The sequence below is a fragment of the Panthera onca genome, chromosome A1 (assembly GCF_046562875.1).
Source record: "Panthera onca isolate mPanOnc1 chromosome A1, mPanOnc1 haplotype 2, whole genome shotgun sequence".
Taxonomy (NCBI): Eukaryota; Metazoa; Chordata; class Mammalia; order Carnivora; family Felidae; genus Panthera; species Panthera onca.
The window spans coordinates 226,242,221-226,267,736 of record NC_138339.1 but is presented as its reverse complement, the minus strand read 5'-3'; the positions used below and the strand labels follow the sequence as shown (position 1 = coordinate 226,267,736).

The following is a 25,516-nucleotide window of genomic DNA, read 5'->3' as shown; positions in this document are numbered from 1 at the left end:
TATTTATTGACCTGTAAACTTACTCCAGTCTTTTCCCATTTTTCAGTTGGGTCATATGTCTTTTTCTTATTGATTTGAAAAAGATCTTTGAAATTGCACCAAGTTGCATTACAAGTATGTTTTCTCAGTCTTTTTGTTGTGCTGTATTTCAAGTGTGTGTGTGTGTGTGTGTGTGTGTGTGTCCAAATGTATCAGTCTTTCCATTTATAGCTGTCAGAGTTTGAGGGTCCTCATCAAGGATAAGTTAGAGAAGTTTTTTGGTAATACTGGTAGTAACTTGAGGTTTTCTACATTCATGTTTAGATACACTGATCAAAGCGCACAGTATTTTTTTCCCTCTAAAATAATACTTCATTTAGCAGGGAAGAATATGTTACCAAGAGCAATAATAGCTTTTCTAACTGGGTGTTAAAAACCTAAGCTTTTGATTTCTTATCCCCAAGCTGTTAAATAAAGCATTGGGTATAAATTTAAGGAACTGCAGTTCCATTTGTGAAGAAAAGTATGTCTGCTGTATTTACTTAGATAATCGTTTAAGAAAGAACTAGAATAGAGTAGATGGCTTTAGTCTGTCCCTCTTTATTAAGATCATTCTCTTCCTGTGATAATGAATACAAGCTGGGCAGAGATGGAGTGTTGGTGAAGTGACCTTTCAGGAGCCAGTTCCCCTGAGTTAAGTCAGACTAGTTAGTTTTTTATTTATTTATTTTATTTCCCTTTTCTATAGTAGTCTTGGTAACAATGACATTCAACTTACTGGAGTTCTTACACTAAGATTCCTTAATGCCTTCAAAAGTTGTTATATTACTTTTGAATAGCTATGTAGATGTCAGAAAAGGTAGCTGTGACAAAATGTCATTAAGGTGACATAGTGTAAATTAATACAGTTAATGGAGGTGCTCACCACTGACTCATTGACCCATTATGAGCTCTTGTGGAATTAACGGATGCCAGGGCATCAATCTTTTGAAAAAAAGGGAAAAAAGAGATGGCAGCTTTAAAACCTTGCAGTGAATTATATTAGAAAAGTGAAAACGTCTGGGTTGGATTTGATTTCTCTAGGAAGCCATATAATGGTATGCTCTCTCAGCAAAATATATTAAACTGAAATGTCAGATTTGATGCAATAGGTATACAATTATGATAGTGTTAATAGTGGTCTTCTATCACTCTAAGACATACTTTCAAGTCCAATTTCTCAGCAGCTTGAACTTGTCATAAGCTTGTAAATTAGAAATTGTGTTTGAGGATATTTTCTTATTATTGACAGAATGCATATAACACTATTAACTGTACCACGGGGCTTTAGTATAGCTGTTAAAATAAACCAGAAATCACATTTACAGACACATAATGCCTGTTATAATATTCATCTTGCCATTTCTTGAGTAATATTTGGTGTCTTTCTGTACTGTTTTTCATTTAGGAAATCTTAAGCTACTTGGACTCTTTCCTTAAAGAGAAGCTGATTAACAGAAACCTATCAAGGGGACGAGAGTAAACAGAAGAGCCTTTACGTGAAGTAGGCAAGATAGTGCCTAAAGTACCTCTGAAGGAGCACACTTAGAAGTTACAATAGTAGAGTTCATTCTTTTTGAATGGTTCTCCATAGTTTTTAAACATGCTTCTTTGTTAGTTATTTGACACAGTCTTCAAAACATCCCTGTGAAATAGCTATCACAATTCTTGTTTTGTAGAGAAGGTTCAGAGATATTAAGTGGCCTGCCTAAGTTCACACAGTGGGGAAGGAGGAAGCCAGAAGTAGCACTGAGGTCTATTCAGTTCTTTGCAGTGTGTATTCATTGGATAGCAGGCTGCCGTGATTTTCCTGCATATGATCATATAACCACATCCAACCGCTTTAACTAGTTTGGGATAATTGGTCCATCAAGGTTTACTTTAATCATTTATTGCTGTGTAACAAAACACCCCAAACCTTGGTGCCTTTAAAAAAAAAAACTTACAACCCTTTATTTCCCCAGAGTTCTGCAGTCAGAATAGGGTTCGTCATGTACAGCTTGTCTCTGGTTCACCTGGGGTCAACTGGGGTGGCTTGTCTGGGTCTGGAGGATTCAAGCTGACTTTACTCACTTATCTGTTGCTTTAGCAAGAATGGTTGGAACAGCTAGGGCCCGGCTGGTCCTCTTTCTTTACATAGTCTTTCTAAGAAAATCACACTTTTTTCCATGGGGGTTGCTACCAAAAGGTTGAAAAAAATGGGAACTGCAAGGCTACTTCATGCCTAGGCTTAAAACTCCAATAGTGTTGGGCACCTGGGTGACTCAGTCAGTTAAGCGTCCAACTCTTGATTTCAGGTCAGGTCATGATCTCATGGTTCCTGAGTTCAAGCCTCATATTGGGTTCTGTGCTGACAGCATGGAGCCTGCTTGGGATTCTCTCTACACTCCCCTCTCTCTGCCCCTCCCCCACTTGCACTGTCTCTCTCTCTCTTTCTCTCTCTCTCTCTCTTTTTCTCTTTCTCTCTTTCAAAATAAATAAATAAACTTAAAAATAAAAAAAAGTCACTTAGTGTTACCCCTATAGCATTCTGTTGGTCAAAACAAGTCACAGGACGAGCCCAAATGAACTTTGCTTCCTGGTGAGATAAGTAGTGAAGTCACATTACAAGAAGACATGGTGGTTAGAAGGATTTTTGTGACCATCTCTGCAAACAGTCTACTAAGGTCCTCTCTCCGATCACAGTTCACATTCCTCCTAACTGCAAAATATACTCAGCTTGTTAGCTACATCAGGCTCAAAATCTCGTATCTCATGGTCTATATTAGGTCCAGATACAGCTAAGGTGGAGAAATTCCTAATTAGGATACCTGGAAACTAGAAATACAGCTTTTCTGTCCCATGTACACTCAGCATATGATGGTGAGTCAGAAACAGGTGAACCTCAACAGACTCTGTTCCAAAGGAGGGGATGTGGGAGTTACATAGCAGTGGCTGGTTCGTAGGGATTGCAGCCAGGCACGTGTGGTCAGTTTCCTAGACTGTGGGGATGGGTCCTCTGGGGCCTTGGCTTCGCCCTCTGAATCAGTTTTCTTTTCCATAAGAGATAGCCCTTGTTTGCAGCTCAGTGGCTTTCTCTAAATGATTATAGAAAGTTGGGACCAGGTCACCTTCAGCCTCCTTTAAAATTCTGTGCACTTGGTATATATCAAATTATAGTTCATTATTAGGAAAAAGCTTTCACTCAAAACTCATTTTGAGATAGGATCCTTTCTACTTCTGCACATGAGTTAAGATGCTATTTAATAATGCCCTTAAGATTCTTAGAATCCCTCTGTGTAGCCGAATTAATTGGTCTACACTCCACCACCTTGAATTTTGCTGAGCTCGGGTATAAGGTGGGATACAGCCACGCCCTTTCCCCTCTGGCCATATTTGATTTGCAGCACTTTGTAATGGACCTTTGTTCTGAACCTGTTTCTTATTTTGAGAATCTTTTGGCAGCAGAATACATTGTCCTAGGCCCTTATATCTCCCCTAAATATTGCTTTAAAACTGAGCTGTTTCTTCCTTAGCTCAGAATACCTTATCCATAGACCAGTCAAAGAAGCCAGTGGCCACTTTCAGCATCCTGCCTGCAAATCTCCTAAACCAGAGCACAAGTTCATTAGATACTTTTTCTCTTATTTTTGAAATTATTGCAAGAAACAGTCTTGTTAATTTTCCACCACCACGTAACACCGGTTGCTTTTCTCCTGCTTGCTGATTGATCTTCCAGACTCTACCCAGTGTCCTCATGGCCTTCACAGCCTCTGTCTCCTTCCTGGTCCTGATGCCAGTGCCATGTTTGAGTTTTTATTACTTCGCGCTCCACTCCCAGGCATCAATTTCAGTTTCCGTTATCTATTACTGTGGAACAAAGCACCCCAAAACTTCGTTTTAAAACCACAGCAAGTATTTATTTGTTGACAGTTATGCATTTGGAGTTAAGGCCCAGCAAGGATTGCTCACCGCTGTGCTCCACGGCAACAGCTGGAGGGAAAGGGCCGGGCCACAGAACCCATCGTGGCTTCACGCACATATTCCGTCGCCCATCTGAGCTTGCTGGAATAGCTCGGACTGTCCACACATGTCTGTCCCTTTCTACGATCACTCCAGCAAGGGGGCCACACTACTTTCTGTGATGGTCAGCTTCTAAGTGGATAAAAACAGAAGTTACAGGGCCTCTGAGGTCTTAGGGTTCTCTAGAAGCCCTACAGTGTCATTTTTTCACATTCTGTGTGTCGAAATGTGCCTGCCCATATTCCAAGGGAGAAAAAGTAGACTCCACCATTTTATGGGATGAATGGGAAAGTGGAAATGCCAAAGAGGACACAGAGGACATGGAGAGGTCTTTGAAAAAGTTCTACAAGCAACTAATTTTAAGAAATTAGAAGTTCTAGTTTGGTTTATACCGTTCAGTTCAATCTGATGGTGCATTTAGACAAAACGAAAATCTGAAGTGCAAATAACTTATAAAAATATGTCTGATTAGGCTAGTAGGTAAGATACAAGATTGTATGTTTGATAAAAACATTTTAGTCATCTGAATTGTCTACATAGGTATGCATTCAAACAAACACCCAAAGTGACAGCTTTGTTACTGGTTACAGTATGTGCTTTGGTACTGGGGCAAACTCAGCAGCAATATTTTTGATCTGCATGGAAAAAAAGTTGATAGAATAAATAGTCTCTATAATATATTTTGCATAAAGCTATTAAATGCATTGTTTTACACACTGTCCCCATTTAATCCTCACATCTACCCTGTGAGTTAATTGCTATTATCATCACAATTTTGCATATTGAAGAAACTGATTTTTTTTTTCCAAAAGGTTAAGAAACTTACCCAACCAGCAGGAAGTCCAGATTTAGACTCAGATCTACTTGATCCTCATGCACATAAAGTAACACTTCCTTGCTAGAAGAAAAGATAATCCCCAAACTGCCTGCCCACCCCTTTTCCCCCTTATCTTCAACTAACTGGTCATCCTAAGTACCCCTGCATTAACCAACACAGCCTGAAAACCAGGCCTTCAATACTGTTTTTATCACTCTTTCATGCCTGAAATTCAGGAGATGATAAACATGTAGCAATAATTGATTCATTTTCTTATCTCACACATTTGTATTGAGTATCTATTATGTACTAGGCACCATTCCTACCAACTAAGTGGTGTGAACCAGAGAGAAAACTGGACAATGATTCCTACCATCATGGGAGTCCCAGTATAGTGGGACACAGGAGCCATATATATATATATATATATATATATATATATATATATATATATATATATATAAAGAAAATCAGCATCGCTATGCAGAAAATCAAAACAGAATGAAGTCCCTACAGAGTGACTGGGTTGCTGCTTCAGAAGGCAAAATAGAGAATATATGAGCAGAGACCCTGGATTTAAAGTGTTTGATTTTGATTTCTGACTTCACCACCTATTTCCACTGTAATCAGTAGCAAATTACTTACCTTCTCTTTGCCTCAGTTTTCATGTCTAAAAAGTGGGAAGAATGGGAATACCTATCTCATGAAATTTTGCCAAGATTAAGAAAATATATGTAAAGCACTTACAGCAGTACCAAGATATAGTATGGTACAAATAAATTCTGCCTGCTGTTTTAAGATTGAACGACCAGAGGTAACATTTCAGCTGATTTCTTGTCTTGAAGCCAAGATACAATCATGGCCATCTTCTTGGATATAACAGCTGAGTCTCAGAGATGAAACCCTTCTTATTCTTTAGGGTTTTCTTTTTTAATAATCAAACCTTCTAAATTATATACACGTGAATATAAATTATATACTATTGTCCTGCATTTATATGCTAACATTACATTTAAAAATGCTATTTGAAACAAGGTTTTTTTTAGTCTTTTAATTTTAAAAATTAAAAATTAAATGGAGACATAAACATTTACACTCACTCTGCTGCTTTAGCAACTTCTCCCTAGACTTCGTGAGTTCACTCTCTACCTTCCCCTTCGGGAAAAAAACAAACAAACAAACAAAAATCCCCAAACCTCCCCAGCTCAGGACTTCAGGCTCAGTCACATATAGCTCTGGTCTTTTGAAGCTTTTAGGGGCCTCGCAATTAAGCTGAGCTCCAGGGATTTCTTTATATGTGCCTTAAAAATGTGTCTGTTTGTGACTGTTCCCTCTATTAGAAATCTGAAAGCATTTCTTCCACTCTTCAAACCCTCAAATCAGGCTTCTAACAGCTTAGTCCAGCATCTCGGTGAACACCCTAATTAGTGATCACAGTCTGGTGGTTCAGATGGGGACTGGAGTGGAGGACACGGCCTTCTTGAAGGGATGGTCTGGAAGGATCATCTGGAAGGCCCTAGTAATGCTACCTTTTCATATAACTGGCCTTGCCTTCCCTAAATGTTCCTGATGGAATACTTAACTCGTCCTCCTGACTTCCTGTGTAACCATCAGGGCAGAACTTTCTTGGCCCTGCTTCACTGCTTCTCCTTGGTGGCAGCCAGCTTTTAAGCCCCTTCTTATGCCAGAGAGTTTAAATTAAAATGAAGTAGGTCTTGTTTCTTCCACTTCTGTATTTGGGGTACAATTTTGTCAGCAACTTTACAATGAAATTTTTCTGTATTTTAAAGTGAACACTTTTATGCTGCTAAACCTCTTATACATAACTAAGCTAAGCAAGATCATGTTTTCTAAGCTGCAAACATTGCCCCTCAAAGGGTACAAATGTTATTTTGGGGGTTCATCCTTCTTTTATTTAATAAAGTCCTTCACTGGCTCCTTTCCAATCTTGAGGCATTCCTTCAACCATCTGCATATTCCCCAGAAGATTTCTAGTGATATTAAAATAACTTTACCTAATATCTTCATCAATAGCTTAATATTTAATGAGCACCTGCTACATATAAAGTATAACACCAAGAGCTACGAGGGATCAACAAAATATAAACCTTGTAATATCAGGCTTGAAAAGCCGCTTTGCCCATACTGTTATTAATATAAAATCCTTGGGCTTTGTTGCCTTTGTGAATCTAGTTTAATGACATTCAGGAAAATAGTATTATAGTGGTAAATAGGTTAATAATAACCAGACAGTTTATGTGACCCTAAACCACAGGGGGGAAAAATGGAAATAATATATTTGGAAAACATTACGAAGCACCAAGACAGGTGAAGATAAATTAAGACTCTTTGGGCTGTTTAAATAAAAAATAAATTTATGTTGCTTTATCCATGTGGCTATATCTCTCTGTCCTCAAAGAAGCTTATATAGTCTAGTTCTGGAGATAAGACATGAACACAAATAACTGATGAAAGGCAGTAAGGGAAATCCCTGACTTATGTGAGTCTAGTACATATAAATCACCCTGCAGAGAGAGCGACTGCGTGATCTTACATTCCTTTCCCCCTTTTGGAACGCTATTGCTGTTCCATGTCAGATAGAGAATGGGTAATGCCCAAACAGCCATATTCTTAACTTTTTCTACATCCTTTACTAATTGTCCGTGTTTTGCCAAACTGCGAGAGTAAGATCAAAAGAATATCGTTAAGTTTTATCTTAATGCGTTGAAATGAGAAGTTAATAATTGTTTTGGTCAGCTCCGACAGCTATATTTTTACCATAAGCTAGGGAACTTATAAAGAACAGAAGTGTATTTCTCACAGTTGTAGAGGCTGGAGGTCCAAAGCTAAGGTGCCCACATGGTCAGGTTCAGTGTCTGGTGAGCACCTGCTTCCTGGTTCCCAGACAGCCATTGTCTTGCTGTGTCTTCACGTGGCCAAGAGACAGGCTCCCTCAAGACCCCTTTCAGGACACTACTCCCATTCCTGAGGGCTCCACATCTAATTCTAATTACCTTCCAAAGACTCCGCCTCCTAATACCAGCATAGAGGACAGAGTTTCAACCTTTGCATTTTAGAAACATCAGATCATAATGATTATGCACTTCTGGTTGCATACAGATCAATGAGAATGGTAATGATGCTTTGCTTCTACCTTCTAATCAGTAATCACACACCTTTACCAGATTGCTCCTTCAAAGCAATATAATATACACCATCAGTGTGTACCCAGTCCAGAAATCAGCTGATTACAGTCATTGCTGATAGAATATTTCTGAATCAGTGTTTAGCTCTTATGTTACCCACTAACTAAACTGTATCACGATTTGCAAATAGGATGTTTGTTTACCTGTTAGTTTTTTTTTTTCAGCCCCTTCTCAGTTTCCCCTTTTACATACAGTTCACTGAAAATGTACATTAATTTATGTTAATTTCACCATAATTCTCCTTCCCCACACTTTCTTGTGGCCTTGAAGTTGTGTAGTTTGTTGTTAATGAATGACTGTCTTGCACTGTGAACCACCTAATTCCCTCTGTTCTTTGCAGGCCCATCCTCACCTCTGTCACAGGTTACCCTCCCTGCTGAAGTCCCACAGTCACCACAAGTCACACTTGCCCTTCCCCCTTCCCTCCTGTTCTGCTTGCTGCTTCTGGTTCCCCTTCTCCCCACATATGCACAGATGCCCAGTCTCTGTCCTCTGCAGTCCATCCTTTATGTTGCCACCAATGTCTTGTTACAAAACAAATCTGCCCAATAACACAAGATCCAAACAGCTTAGCTTGGCATAAAACTTCATCATCTGGCTTCATATAACTCTTACCATCCCACCTCCCCCATCTTCACCTACCCCCCCCAATATGTCCTATTCTCCACCCACACTCAGTCCTTACTCCTTCTTGATTATACTTCCTGATGGTCCCCTACCCCCTCCCCCTGCCTTTATCTTAGCCACAGCCAAATTCAACTGTCTGGTCTCGAGTGAAGTCTCTCCTGACTTGCCCTGCGTTGTCTGCCTTCTCCTCTGTGCTTCCTTGTACTTGGTTTCTACTCCTCTCGAGCAGTTATTATTGTGTATTACAACCATCTGTTTGTGTATTTACCCCACAGAGCAGATTATAAATTACCTGAAATAAAACCATGTCTTGTTCACTTTTTTCTTCCCTTGTACCTGTCGCAGTGCCCTGTACCCAAACTTTATTATGTTTTATGTTTTTTACAGCTCACATTTATCATCATCAGAATGGATAATAATCAAATTCTCACAGAGCATTACTAAGATAAACACCTACTTAGGCCATAATAGACAAATGTTGATTTCCGCAGGAGAACCCATAAAGAGAAAGCTTTTGTGTATGCTGTTCTTAGAAAGTTAATAATTTGATTTATTTGAAGATATCAGCGTCTGGTGTTTTGGGATTTTTGTTTCTTTGTTTTTTTAATTTTTCTATGAATCTCTAGAGAAGACCACAGGAAGAGTTGAATTTCAGGTACTACATTATCAGTGTAGATCATATTACATAAATAAATGTCCTTATGCTTTTCACGATATAAGGTTAATTTAACCTTCATCTTGATATTTGAAAAGATTGTTGTTGTTGTTTATGATACAGATGGTGTACATAAAAACTACAGTGGTTTATGTTTTTTTGGTTTTGTTTGCATTTTCTCCCAGTTACTTAAAAAACTGGCAACAAAAAAACATTTCTAGGGTCATAAAAACAGTTCATGTCCATATCTGATTTACTCTAAAGGAACATAAACCTCATATTAGACATTGTGCAGCAAACACGAGTTTGCTTGAATCGTGTTGTTCACGCCATCTTTATACACAAATAACACAAGACGTCTTTGCATCCAGTTTATTAAGAAGTTACCATTCAGGTGCCATGTGTTAAACATTTAAAACTTATTGTCATGTTGTATATCATCTCTTCATTGTGCTTAGCGATAGGTACAAAAGTAATTCATTGTGCCAAATTATAAAATAAAACTATGAATCATTTTATTAAAAAATATGTAGTATAATTGACAGTGTGATCAAAAAGAAAAGTAGAAGATATTACATGATTTTTAACCATTATTGGCAACAAATTTTTTTTAATTTGAGTATTAATAATATTCAGAAAAGGTTGAGCGTCATAGACTTGTAGATATAGCTTTACATATTTGTTTAATAATACTACTAGGAACTATTGTTGATTCTGTAACCCTTTTAACTAATTGTAGCAAGATAAGATTGAAAGTCTTATAAACATAAATTATCAAACAAAATGTTCAAGAAAAATATTGCTCTTCTCCTTTCTTCACCTCTCTTCCTTCTCTTCCTCTCAGCTAAAGAAAATCAAATACAGAATTGAATTAAATAATAAACTATTGGATTTACAGAAAGAATTTAATTCGGTTTATAGTTAACAAGTTATAATAGTTTTATTCAACTCACTTTTAAAGTGATTTAATATGTCACATTTTTCTTCCTGGCAGGAACTAATTCCAGAGTTCTATTACCTACCAGAGATGTTTGTCAACAGTAATGGATACAATCTTGGAGTCAGAGAAGATGAAGTTGTGGTAAATGACGTTGGTCTTCCCCCTTGGGCAAAAAAACCTGAAGACTTTGTACGGATCAACAGGATGGTAAGAGAGATTTTGTTTTTGCTTGAGCAGTGCTCAAGAAGTGAAAATACTCTGTTGTTTTATTTTGTTTCTAACTATTTAGCAAATTGTATTTTAACATCTGTAAACACAAGGTTAAAATTTTAAGGAAGAAAAGGCAAGCATTTTACTATTGTCTTTTGACATCGTTCTTTATTGTGGAGTGGATTTTCCTTTCATGAAGACTAATAAAGGAATGGTAATTCAGTTATATTTGCTCCCTTAGGAGAAGATAATCAGATGAGCATCTGTTGACTAATATAAGATATTCTAAAATGCTTGAAATAAATGGCCATTTCTTATTTTTGTCTACCGGCTAAATCTGTACTCCTTTTTGACTCCTAAAATATTAAAAAGCAAATAATTTACATTGAGAATATATTTGCATGCAGGAAATTATAAGTTATGAAACATACCTTAAAATATAATATACTTGTCTTTAAGAGAACATCTAGTGAACATTCATAGATTGAAAATATCATTTCTTTTTTAAATCTATAGGACAGATACCTGGTTGTTCAGATAGAAAATGTGTAAATAGGAAAAAAATGTATAAATAGAATGTTTGCATATGGGAACTTTATAGCTTTTGGTATATTTTTATCCATTATTTAAGGAGATTTTAATCTCAATGTGGCTATGATATATGGAAATGAACTACTTTACCAAACAACCTCCCTAGTGTACTCTTATTCTTGGTAAAGTGAAGAATTCTACTAAAAAAGCCAGTGACCCAAAATATGTATATACTTTTTAATATTTTTAAGTTTATTTGTTATTTATTTTTGGGGGGAGACAGGGGCAGCATGAGCGGGGGAGGGGCAGCAAGAGAGGGAGAGAGAGAATCCCAAGCAGGCTCTGTGCTGTCAGTGCAGAGCCCAATGCGGGGCTTGAACTCACAAACCATGAGATCATGACCTGAGCAGAAACCAGAGTCAGATGCTTAACTGACTGAGCCACCCAGGTGGCACCCCCCCAAAATATTTTTTTAACCCTGTTTCACTCACTCCCAATTTTTTCCAACTGTCTTATAAATGTATTTTATTTTGCTTTTACACCTTATTTATATGAATCAGAATCCAAATAAAGTCCACATTTGCAATGGAGTTCACATATTCCTTAGTCCATTCTTTTAGTAAGACTTACACAATTCACGTATGTCAGGCAGATAGAATTCACTTCCTGTACAGTTCACCCACGTAACATAAAAAAATAAATGGATTTTAATTTTTTTACAGAGTTGTGCAAACATCACCACAATCAATTATGAACATTTTTATCACCCCATAAATAAACCCAGAACCTTCAGTATCTTCCACCATTTTCCCCAGCCAACCCTATGCACTAGTAACCTACTTACTGTCTCTACACATTTACTTATTCTGGACATTTCACATAAACAGGATCAGATTATATGTGGTTCCTGCCTCTACCCCCTGATTTTGTATGTGTATGTCTCTCTTTCTCTCTCTTTTTTGTGGACTTCACTGTCAGTCACATGATCCCCTCAATTTGGAGCTATATTTTCTTTTTTTCTTTTTTTCTTTTTTTAATGTTTATTTATTTTTGAGAGAGAGAGGGTGTGTGAGCAGGGGAGGGGCAGAGAGAGAGGGAGACACAGAATCTGAAGCAGGTTCCAGGCTCTGAGCTGTCAGCACAGAGCCTGATGTGGGGATCGAACCCGTGAACTGTGTGAGATCATGAGCTAGGCCGAAGTCAGACACTTAACTGACTAAGGCACCCAGGCACTGCATATATTTTCTTTCTTTAAGAAATATTTTACCAGGGCACCTGAGTGGCTCAATCGGTTAAGTATCCAACCTCAGCTTAGGTCATGATCTCGCAGTTCATGGGTTTGAGCCCCATGTGGGGCTCTGCCTGAAGCCTGCTTCAGATTCTGCCTTCCTCTGTCTCTCTGCCCCTTCCCCACTCGCACTCTGTCTCTCTCTCTCACACAAAAATAAAATAAAACGTTAAAAAAAATTTTTTTTAAGAAATATTTTACTTTTGGGCTGCCTGGGTGGCTCTGTCGGTTAAGTGTCCAACTCTTGATTTCAGCTCGGGTCATGATCTCACGGTTCGTGACTTCGAACCCTACGTTGGGCTCAGTGCTGCTGGTGCAGAGCCTGCTTGGGGTTCTCTCTGTCTCTCCCTTTCTTTCTGTCCCTTCCCTGTGTTCTCTCTCTCCTAAAGAAACTTAAAAAAAATGTAAAGAAATATTTTACTTTTAATATATTTTATTTTAGAAAACTGTTGCTCATGTGGTAGTCCTGTGTTTAAAAGTACTCTTTGTATATATTATCTGCAATCTGGTCTCCCCCTTTGAGGGAATATCATGTATTTTGTAATTTGTAGATATGATTTCTGACACTTTTCAACCTATAAATTGGTACTTCCAGATACATGGGGTTATTTCATGCACCTCCTTGAATAACAGATTATTTCTTCAGTTTGTATGTTGAATGTGAAGGATTTATACTTCTATGATGCATTATATTTCTAAAATCTATACTTATTTTTAGAATTGGCCATCCATTTCCATACTACCCTTACATACTTGAATGCTGCCAGTAATGTCAGTGTAAGGATACGGGATCCACAAATTCAACCCTAGAAACTGCTACATATCAGTAGCTCTCAGCCACAGCATTCCACAATACACTTGTGGAGCCCAGAGCTGTGCCTGACGCAAAGTAGTTGCTCAGTAAATATTTGCTGGGTGAATGATTGAATCACATAGGAGTAATAATGTCAATGATTTCAATATGTGGTCTGTTATGTCCAGACTAGTTAAATTGAACGAATCCTCCATTCAGGCGAATAAAGTAGCCAAAAATTGTTGGACCAGATTTTTCTCTTGTTCACACGATCGCACCCAACTGATTAAACAGAACCTTTCATGTGGGTGCTAATAATGAATACCATATTGGAAAGAGTGTGACTTAGAGTTTAATAATTTCCTGCTCTTGAACCTGGGCTCTGCTGTTTCCTAGCCTCATTGCCCTGGGTAAATGAGCATCTATGGCCTTCCCATTTCTCACCTGTGAAATGTGGAGACATACTTTATAAGTGTTTTTTTTTAAATCATTATCATAAAATGCATTTGCTTTCAGTGTACAATTGAATGATTTTTAGTAGATTTACAGAGTGGTGTGACCATCCCCACAATCTAATTTTAGAACATCTCCATCATCCCAGAAAGATCCTGTGCCTATTTTCAGTCACTCTCTATACCCACCTCCAGCCCTAGGCAACCATTAATCTGTTTTCTATCTCCACAAGTTTGCCTTTTCTGGACATTTTATATAAATGGAACTGATTAATACGTGTTCTTTTGTGTTTGATTTCTTTCACTCGGCATAGTTTTTGAGATTAATCCATGTTGCAGCCCGTGTCAGTACTTGGCTCTTTTTCATAACGGCACTCCAGGTTTCGTTGATGCATTCATCAGTTGAACATTTGGGCTGTTTCCACTTTGGGGCTGTTGTAAGCAATGCTGCTCTGAACACTCCTGTATCAGTCTCTATGTGGACACATGTTTTCATTGCTTTGGGATGTATACCTAGAGTAGGATTGTTGAGTGATGGAAATTTATGTCTGACTTCCAAGAACTTACCTATTTTGCAAAGGGTCTGTGCCATCTTAGGTTCCCACTAACAACGGGTGCCTGTTTCAGTCCTTCCACATCTTCACCAACACTTGTTATCGCCTGTTTTTTATTATAACCATTCTAGTGGATGGGAAATAAAATCTCATTATGGTTTAATTTCCATTTTTCTAGTGACTAACGATGTTGACTGTCTTTTCACATGCTTTTTAGATGCTGAAACATCTTACATGTATTTTAATAAAACATTAAGTAGTGACTCATTACAGATACAACCTTTGTGCTCCTCATTAGTGAAATGCCTACAGAATTAATAATTTTATTAATGATATGCCTAACTGAAAAGAGAGAAGGCATCTGTGCTTCTAAAAGCAAATCCTCAAGGTAGCATCATACACAGAATGTCTTGAATACAGGGAAAGAGAATTATTATGGATACGAAACCATCAGGTAATTAGTATTGTTATAAACTGGATAAGACCATACACTCTTGACTAACTTTGCATAAAAATCATGAGGCTTCTGGGGCACCTGGGTGGCTCAGTCAGTTAAGTGTCCGACTTCGGCTCAGGTCATGGTCTCACAGTTCGTGAGTTCAAGCCCCACATCGGGCTCTGTGCTGACAGCTTAGAGCCTGGAGCCTGCTTCCAATTCTGTGTCTCCCTCTCTCTCTGCTCCTCCCCCACTCATGCTCTGTTTCTCTCGTTCCTTCAAAAATAAAGAAAAACATTTTAAAAAATCACGAGGCTTCATTCATCTAATATGATGGGTAGTAATATAATCCAACTGAATAAACATTCCAGATAAAATAAGTTTCTAGATTTTTATAGTGAAAACTTTTTTGCAGACTTGTTTTTTCTAAACTTAATCACTCCTTCGCTCCCTATCCTCTTATAAAGCAAAAGAAGAAACTTCTTCTCTTTATTATGAGTACCCATTGTTGTTGTATGAAGGATATACTTCTATATTCTTTTTATATTTTCTTCTGTAAATTGTGAGCTATCAGCACACTTCCCTTTATAGCCATACCAATTCAAGTGTGTTGTTTAAAATCTCCCGTCTGCAAAACCGGTTAATCAAATGTATCAAAGCCTCATGATCAATGAGTCAGTCAAATGCTAATTGAGGCCCTGGAGGAAATGTATACTTTGTAGCTTTGGTAGAGTGACTGTATCTTCTGCCTCAGCTTTTATTGGTCATTGTTTGATCACTTCCAGTGTAGAAATGTACCAAAACATGAAATGACAAAATTCTGCCTTTAGTAAAGTGGAATGTTATTATACACGGTGCCCAGTTTACACCCCTGCCTACAGCTAGCTCTGTGGCTAGTAGCCTACGACATTCTCCTGACTTCTCTGGTGTAGCTGCTTACATGTTTTCCTCTACTGTCCTCATTCTAAGACTCACTGCTCACAACTGCTGCAAATCGGGATATACATACACTAATCTTAGTCACCTTACTCTGTAGCCCAGTGATGGTCCTGAGTCATCCCAATAGGAAGGTTGACCAAGATTCAATAATGGCAGTGATAGTCCTTATACCCTGTGCCATTTTGGAGTGTTTATTCTTTGTCGGATACTTGCTAGAGCTTCAAATACATTATTCTTTTAATCCTCAAAAAGTCTTTTAGGAATTATCTTGAAACCCAGAGAGGTAAATGACCTTGCCCAGATATCACCTACTTATCAAAGTGGCCGTGTTACTATCCACAGTGCTCAGGATAAAATGATGATTTAAGGAGCTGTGGAAAGGGAGAAGGGAAAGAAACGTGTCTTCTAACAAGAATCAGTAGCTTGGGGTCAGTGGAAGAAAAGAAAGAAATGAGTGAGCATTGAACCAAAACCAGCAGGATGTTCTGGCCCCAACAGCCATGTAGATCTGACTTTCTGAGATCTCATTTCTACCTCTTTCTCCCCGAGCCCTTACCCTGTGAGGCTCCCTTTCCAGCGGGCGAGACCTCTGCTTAGAGTGCAGCAGTTGTGAGCGGAAGAAGACTCTTTAGATCTGCAGATGGAGGAAATGTAAACTTTAGAGGCACACACAGGATTTTAGAGCTGGAACAGATCTGTATTTCAATAAGGAGACGAAGACCCGGGAAGGCTACATGACTCACCCAAGTGCTTTTTATACTTACCATACCTAGCATTGCAGATTGGAACTCTGAATGTCGTGTCTCCTGGACCCACTGATAGTCTCTGAAATGTCAGCTGTATATTTAATTAAATACGGCTTTATAGATCGACTTGACAACCAAAGCAGATTAGACTAATACTGTTTCCCCTGCAATATCTATTCCAAACACCACCTTATAAAGGAACTTTGGAATAGAGCTTATTTGTTATTTGCAAACTAATTATATCTATGCATGGAAGACTGCCAAACACCTAATTTTGACTGAGACTTAAAATTGAGTTTTAATTTAATTATTTAATTGAATTGTTCATGTGATCACCACATAAGATTTTTTAAAAAGTCTCTTTTCCTGAGAAATACCTGATTCTCACCAAATGGTTTCGTATCATTTGGATCTTAAGAGAATTAGGATTATTCATTAAAGAGAATTAGGATTTTTCATTGAAAGATACAGCCTGAGGGGCACCTGGGTGCCTCAGTGGGTTAAGCGTCCAACTCTTCATTTTGGCTCAGGTCATGATCTCATGGTTTGTGAGTTTGAGCTCTGAGTCCGGCTCTGCAGTTCAGAGCCTGCTTAGGATTCTCTCTCTCTCTCTCTCTCTCTCTCTCTCTCTCTCTCTCTCTTTCTCTCTCTTTCTCTCTCTTTCTCTCTGTCTCTCTCTCTACCCCTCCACCGCTCACACACACACATGCTCTATCTCTCTCTCTCAAGAATAAATATACATTTTTTAAAAACTTAAAAAAAAGAAAGATACAGCTTGGGGCGCCTGGGTGGCTCAGTCGGTTAAGCGGCCAACCGGCTCAGGTCATGATCTTGCGGTTCGTGAGTTCGAGCCCTGCGTTGGGCTCTGTGCTGACAGCTCAGAGCCTGGAGCCTATTTCAGATTCTCTCTCTCTCTCTCTCTCTCTCTCTCTCTCTTTCTGACCCTCCCCCATTCATGCTCTGTCTCTCTCTGTCTCAAAAATAACTAAACGTTAAAAAAAATTTTTTTTAAAAAAGAAAGATACAGCTTGAGAAATGATTGTAACATTATAAAGACAAGTTAGAGTCTAAAATAGATTTTCCCTCTTACTTCAAGAAAGAGCAAAATTTATAAGTATAAATTTTGAGTAATAAATTATTTTATATTTATAATTGTTCAGAGTACTTCTGTTGCCTATAAATAAAACTACAAGAAACATTTTAATCCTGATACTAAACTTACCAGTTGCTATAATGAATTACCTGACTTCTGTTTACATACCTCTTATATCTTGTCTTTCTATCAGCTCAAGTGCTGCTGAACAAACTTCCAGACAAAATATAGTGCTTCTTTAAAATAAATCTCACTATTTACTATCAATGTAAATACGTTGATATTTACATTGATAAATACGTGTATTTATCAAGCCACAAGAATGTCATCAAGCCAAGTTCATACAACATACTAGGAACTATAAAGATTGCATATAATGTGGTGAATTAACTGTCCCTCAAAGATGTACTCACGTATTCAAAACAATTAAGTTTTATAACTGACTAAAAGATGAGGGATAAATACTTGTGCATTTCTGAAAATGTCGTAAAACATTTTCAGAAACGCATAGTAATTTTTGCAGTTCTTTTTTTCATTGAGGTATAGTTGACATATAACATATTATTGTTTATATGTATTATATAGTACATTTTTATTAGAACAACAAGTTCCAACTTGTTTTTGTGAAGAAGTGAAAGAAGCAAGGCACTGGGGTTTTTCTTTATTCTAAGCCAAATCCCTGTTATCTTGTAGCCATTAATGAGTCAGGTAAGACTTTTGAACTAAATCTTTACTCCATGGAGTGAAAGGCTTTACCTAAAATCCCGCATATTTGGGGAAATCCAACTGCCCCTGTCTTGGTTCCGTGCAGCACCAGAATGCAGGGTCAGGTTCAATCAACCGTGTGTAGGAAGTGCCTGCTAGCACAGAACAGGTGGCTTGGGAAGTGTTTATTCTTCCTGTTGTCTTTCCCTGGGTTTCCCTAGAAGGGACCCTGAAGACTAGGAAGGGAAAGCTACCATGGCGTCACCTAGGCTCTGCATCCATAGCCGCCACTCTTGGTTGCTTCAGAATTAGAGCTAATGGGCAGCCGGAGAGAGCTGCCTCTTAGAAGAACAGTCCTAGACATCAGAGCGAGCAAAGGACGTCTTTTGAAAAGTAGTGTGTGTCTGCTCTCCTCCCTCACTGTCTCCTGCGCTGCTTTCCTTCAGCTTGCAGTTTTTCTTCACAGTATCCTGTTCTTAGTTGACTTTGCTCCAGCTTCTGGTCCATTTCCCCATCGTACTGCTGGGAAATGATCGCACTGATGTCATTCAGAAACAATGTCAGGCATCTGTGTTAACAGTAGGAAATTTAATCAATCATGTGCCTCTCTCTCTCTCTCTCTCTCTCTCTCTCTTTTACTGAAGGAATAGTTATTGGATGAATATTTCCCTAATATACAAAGCCTGAGTTATAACAGAAAATATAGAAGGGTTTAAATTTCCCACAAATTCCATGAACACAGCCCTCATTCTTTTATATTGTTTTGTAACGTTAAAAGTTTCTGACTTTGTACCAGCTGGGTAGCTCATGTAGGATTTAGTTCTTATGAAATAGGTTTAGAGAAAATGTGCTCCAGTATATTTATAATTTGGGCTGGGATTATCTTCAGTTATTTGAAGGAGTTCTTTGTCCTAAGCCTACAGTATAAAATGAAAATGTCATATATCCCAAAGAAATGACATTCAGGGTGGTAAAAAACGTTCATTTCTTCGTGAGGATTAGTATTCTGTACCCATGAGCACATCCTCCTCCTTCTTTCAAGATGTCATTCAGGAATTCAAGGCAAAGAAGGCAAAAGTAATATTATAAAAAGGGATGACGTCATTGACCATAAATCAGTTTTTATTCTCTCACAGCAGCAATTGGAAAGGTATTTGATGTATTTGTAGAAGTTTTTATGTGTAGAAATTTTTAGATAGGCATCTAAATTTTAATTTTTTAAAAGTTAAATGGTACTTTAAGTTTTAAGGATGTATTTTTTTTTTAGTTAATCGGTGTTCTAGTTATGGGAGATAACGTATATAATTAATTAGAGTTGTTTATACCTTGTAAATATAGTGACAAGGATTGTGTTTTACCAAACTGTGAAATTCAAATTTTGGCCTCATTGGAAAAGCTGGAAAAGCAATATAGACACTTTGAGTAGATATTTCAATAAATTCTGAATGCATTGAGTTCATATGTCAAGAATTGGTTTAATTTACCCACACCCAGCTAGGCTGATTACAACTCACTCATGAAACATTAATAAAGCACTGTGTTCAGTTCTAACATGATTATAATCTGACCTCTCCACAAAGGACAGAAATAGAAAGTATCTCTGATAACATTACCCTAATGCTGGGTTCATCAATCATAATCTGCCCTTTTTTAAAATTTGTTTTAGAAAAAGGCCTTTCACGGATGTGCACTGATAATCTCATCCAGCCCTCAACCCACAGGTCCCTGGTGCTCCCGGACCACATGTAGAACGTTCTCAGTCTGAGCAGCAGTGCGACGTGCACTGAGGCAGAGAAAGAGAACTGAATGTCGTTTCACTTTTGCTGTATTACCTCCTTTATAAGATCTTCATGTTTTAAAGAAAAAAGTCTCTTTTTGATAGGTAACAGTTTGCATTTGGGTATATTTTTATGCTAAGAAAAAACGCCCTGTTCAAAGAAGAATTTGTAGTAAATGAGAATTTTTGGAGGTGTTTTGCAGCAACTCAGAATACTGAGCTAGATGTCATGTGTTTGCGTGCACGCTCTGGCCCCTGTTAGCTGTGACACCTTGGACAAATAAGTCACCCTTAATCTCTTGGAGTTTCAGTGTCTTTCTATCTATAACTGGGGATCTGCCTATTCCATAAACCTTCACGGAAAGCCAGCTCTGAGTAAGGCATTATGGAAAACACAAAGAAGCATTGAACAGGGACCCTACTCAAAAGAAAGCTAAATTAGAGAAATTCTTTCTTTATCCCAGTCATTGAGGGCCTGTTACACAGTTCATACTGCTCTAGGCTCTGGAAACACTATCATGAGCAACACAGCGAGTGGCCTTCAGGAGCTCCCACTCTAGTTAGGAGCACAGACAAGTAAACGTGCAGTCACAGCAAACGCTGATAGAGGCTATCATCCATTCATTCAACAGATATGAGTGTTCCAGATGCTGTTTTATGTGGTTGGAGTATACCAGTGAAACAGACAAAGATCCCTGCCCTCATACAGCTTACTATTGATCGGAGGCAGACAGACAACAAAATAGTAAATAAATAAGTAAAATATGTAGTATGTGAGAAAGTAATCAATGGTATGGAAAAAAGAGGCATTGGAAGGTAAAGGGATCAGGAATACACAGATTGGTGGTCAGGATCCCCTCAGTGAGATTTGCATTAAGACTGGAAGGAGGTGAGGGAGTGGATCAAGTGACTGTCTTGGGGAAAGACCATTGCAGGCAGAAGGACCATCTGGAGCAAAGGCCCTGTAGCAGGGATGTGCTTCCCTTGGAAACCAAGGAGCCAGGGGGGAGTGAGCAGGAAGGGGGCACCTAGTACAAGACTGAGCAGGACTGAGGTCAGATCACAGAAGGCTTTGAAGGCCACTGTAAGCACTTTGAGTTTTCACTCTGAGTGAAATGGAAAGCCATCACAGTGCTTTGGAGCAGAAGAGTGCCATGATCTTACTTACATTTTGAAAGGATTGTTCTGGCTGCAGTGTTGGGAGTGAACTGTTGAGGCACAGGGTAGAATCAGGCGTATCTGTTAGCAAGTATTGTGAGAGATGATGGTGGCTTGGACCAGGGTGGTAGCAGTGAAGGTAGTAAGAAATTGATCAATTCTGGGTGGGTTTTTTTTAGTGGTTTTGTTTTTAATTTTTAATTTTCATTTTAGAGAGAGAGAACGTGAGTGGGGGAGAGGGGAAGAGGGATAGAGACAAAGAATGTTAAGCAGGCTCCACACTGAGCTTGGGCTCCAATCCCACAACCTTGGGATCATGACCTGAGCTGAAATCAACCGACCAAGCCACCCAGGCACCCCAATTCTGGGTGTATTTTTAAGTTGGAGCCAGTAGTCTCTTTCTGCAACTTCTGGCTGTGACCATTTTCCCTAAGATTTCTCTAGGCTTACAGAGACAAGTAAATGGTAGGGGGGACAGGTCCTGTAAATGTAGAATGGTGATGGATAGAGCAGCAGAAATGGGATGGGGTAGAACATTTAGTGCCTTTTGTCATCTTAGAGTTTGAGCAGAAATTTGAGCAGCAGGAAAAGCCCAAGTTGACATGTTTATCTCCCACTACATTTTGATATTTTTGAGGGCATGGAATGCTTGTTCATCTGTATATCCTCCAAGGCTAGGCTTGGCTTTCTAACATAGGATAGAGGGTCAGTAATTTGGGGCTGGAGAGAGATTATTTTCCCATTGTTTATTTGCATTTCAATGAGATATACTCCTAGAGATCAGGGCTTTTGTCTTGTTTACCATAGTATCTCTGGGGCCTAGAATAACTGCCTGGCACATAATAGATGCTCGATATTGAATGGATGATGGATGAATGAATGAATGAATGAATGGCTGTTACCTCTGTTTGAAAACCTCTTCCCCCAGATGTTTTTATAGTTCACTTCCTCACTGTAGTCCTTAATTATCACAAACTCAAAGAAACCTTCTCTGATCACCTCCTCCAAAATAGCAATCCCCTCCTCATCCATGCATACTCCTTAACTTTCTTTCCAACCTTTCTCTTTTCTTTAGCACTTACTACCTTCTGACGTACTGTGTGTCTTACTAATAATTGGGGGGTGTGTCAATCTCCTCCCGCTACAGTGTGAACACTGCAGAACAGTATTTTCTTTTATCTACTGCTATAATCCTAAAATCTAGACTATTGTCAGCGCATAGCAGATGGTCAGTCAATAGTTACTGAATGAATGAATGAATGAGCTTCTTTCCCACCCCTGACATTTTTTCCTTCTTGTTACCAACACTTCTTTCTCATTGCTTAATTAATTATCCAATAATATTTATCAAATACTTTTAATGTTAGGTGGGGTGCTATGGAAAATGGAAAAGAAGCATTAGATATGATCCCTATCTTCGAAATGCTTATATTCTAATATATACAGTATTGCAAGTTTGAAACAAGTGCTAATTGGTAATGACCCCATTTGTTTGTATAGCACTTTCCAATTTATATGCAAATTGATTTTCACAAGTAAATGTGTATACATAATCTTACTGCATTAAACAGGAGGGTACAGGTTTCAAGTGTCATAGAAATTCATAGAAGAATTCATAGAGTGTGAGCTGGAGAACTCAGGAAACAAACATTGCACTTGAGTAAGAAGGATGGCTAAGACCTCAAAAAGAAGCAGGAGGTTGAAATGCTTTCATCTCGAGGAGAAAGGAGCCACAGAGGCTCAAAGGTTGTACCAGCTGCTGTGTGCCCCGGGGGTGTGAATTGTCTGTGCTTCTTGGAGCCAGGAATCCTATCAGCAAGTCCCAAGAAGTCATGGTGGACGGTGGGATCATGATTTGAGAGGCCTTAGCGGCCAGGTAAAATTTACCCTACCATGTTTTGCTGGGAGGAACCATGGAAAATTTGAGATAGAGGATGACCATAGGAACATGATGGTTTCAGAAGTCTATGTCCTCAGCAGGGTGCAAGACAGGTTAGAAGAGAGAAACAGGTTGAGGACTATTGGCAGTCGCCCATGTGGAGAGCAATGAGAGCTAAGACCAGGGTGGGGCGAGTGGGAAGGGAAAAGAATTCTCTGTATTTATACATGCAGTGAGCAATCACGTAATAGGATAATTTAAGTTCCCTGCAGAAGATGTAGCGCTATAATTCCTGATTGCTTAACTATATGCAACTCTCTTTAAGAATTTTTTCAAAATCAGAAGCAGATTTTTGAGGCAATAGAGAAGGGGCTTGGAAGTATTCTTGCTCTTATCTAGAAGAGGAGATGGAATTCAATATTCTTAAATAAAAGAATTCAGGAGAAATAAATATTCTTTCCTGAGAGTTCATTCCAGCAGCCTAGTTTCCTTTTTCATAAGTTTCAGAGACACTTTATCCTAAACCTGCTGGAGAAAGAATCCTCTAGCATCTAATACCCATGGGACAACATGGAAATGGGAATTAGGTAACTATTATCCATCTAAGAGATATCCCTCTACGGTGTAAATCTCACTCCTTATTTCCTTCCTCCCAGATCCCCAGGGCAGAATTATGGATTGGGAATTGGTTTATCTAGGCTTAAAGCAATTGCTTCTGCTTTTAGATATGCAAGTAGAGGGTAAAGCAAGCTATTAAGACCATTATAACCCTAATAGCTTGGTAATCAAGTGTTTCTGTATATTTTTCCATTGTAAGTATTTGCAACAAAATCTTGTTTCAGAGTCCAAAATGGGCTTGTGCAAGAAAACATAGTTCTGTAAAGAACAAATAAGCAGAGAGCACGTATTTAATAACAGACCGATACTCTTTAGAGTACAGTTAAGTCTCAGTGTCAGACTTCAGCTTTAGATAGGTCTTTATGCTTTCATTATGGGCTATCTAAAATTTGATTCTTAGGTATGTATTTGATTTAGAGTTGGCTTTTAGATGTTCTAACTGGATTTTCTCTTCTCTTTGCACAGTGACCAGCAAGACAAGGTATAAGACAATATATAAGACAGATGTTTAAGACAGACGGTGTATACAGTGTATAATGTATAACACTATCTGTTGAATCTGCTACCTTATTGTTTCTTTGTTATTTAATCTTGTAATGCCCCTCCCCCCAAAAAACCTGAGACAAAATTATTTAAACAATTAACTTTCCATTGATTCACTCTGCTGCCTCTCCAGCATATAAAATAGGATAGGATAAATAACTATAGACTTTAATTGAATTAAAGAGTGTTAGAAAATTTTTAAATTAAAAAAAATATATAAAGATTGTTAGAAACAGGGGCACCTGGGTTGCTCAGTCGGTTAAGCATCCGACTTCAGCTCAGGTCATAATCTCACAGTTCATAGGTTTGAGCCCCGCGTCGGGCTCTGTGCTAACAGCTCAGAACCTGGGGCCTGCTTCATATTCTGTGTCTCCCTCTCTCTCGCGTCGGGCTCTGTGCTAACAGCTCAGAACCTGGGGCCTGCTTCATATTCTGTGTCTCCCTCTCTCTCTGCCCCTCTTCTGCTCTCTCTCTCAAAAATGAATAAACATTTAAAAATTTAAAAAAAAAAGGTTGTTAGAAGCAAATAATGACATAATGATTTTTTTAATTGAGATGGAACAAATATTGAGAAAAATATATAAAATATTAAAATTAGCACCAAAAGAACTAAGACTTAAAAGTCTTTAAAAAATTTAAATGGTAAAATCTTCCCATCTCCAAATTATCCAAGGCCATATTATTTTACGGGTAAATTCTACCAGATTTTCAAGAGATAATAAAGTCATTTCTTAGTAAGTTGTTGCAGAAAACATGGCCATCCATGAGGCTAGTGTGATCTTGACTCCAAAAGTAGCTAAAGGGAGAAAAAAGAATAAATAAATAGGGCCATTTCATGTATGGATATAAATACAAAAATTCTAAGTCAAGTATTATCTAACAACCCAACAATTATGTATATAAAATGTGTGAGTATATATATGTGTGTCAGATCAAAACTAATCCTTCAAGATTAGGAAAAAGACAGAGATGCTCCATATCACCACTATTATTGAATGTAGTCCTCAAGGGTGGGAACAATTCTATAAGAAGAAATAAAGAAGTTTTAGGTATATGGGGCACCTAGGTTGCTCAGTCAGTTAAGCATCTGACTTTGGCTTAGGTCATGATCTCATGGTTCTTGAGTTCGAGCCCCACATCTGGTGAGCTCGAGCCCTGCATCAGGTGAGCCCCACTTCTCTCCCTCTCCCTCCCTCTGTGCCCCTTGCTCACTTGCATCTTCTCTCTCTTTCTCAAAAAAAAAAAAGTTATAGGTATAACCAATTACCACAAGCAAAATCAACTTATAGAAATCAATGGCATTTTCTTTACATCATCAGTAACCAACTATGAAATATAATTTTAGAAATGTTATCATTGCATCAAAACTTATAGACTGAGAATTCCCACATCCTTTATGGAGAAAATATTAATTTTTAACTCTAATAAAATACATAGAAAATAATCTGTATAGGTAAAGAGACATTCTGGGACCTTGGATGGGAAAACCTAGTATCAATTTTCCAAATTACTGCACGAATTTATTGGAC

The 25,516-nt window shown here is 38.3% G+C and overlaps 1 protein-coding gene across 10 annotated transcripts in view; it reads left to right on the top strand.

The window, feature by feature from the left end:
• The window catches only part of NBEA (neurobeachin), a 678,106-nt gene that overhangs the window by 604,378 nt on the left and 48,212 nt on the right, over positions 1-25,516 (top strand). For all 10 annotated transcript variants that reach the window (XM_078434421.2, XM_078434419.2, XM_078434413.2 and 7 more), the window contains one exon: positions 10,320-10,472. In XM_078434421.2, coding sequence (XP_078290547.1) covers positions 10,320-10,472 — 153 coding nt within the window. The remainder of the gene's footprint in view (positions 1-10,319; positions 10,473-25,516) is intronic.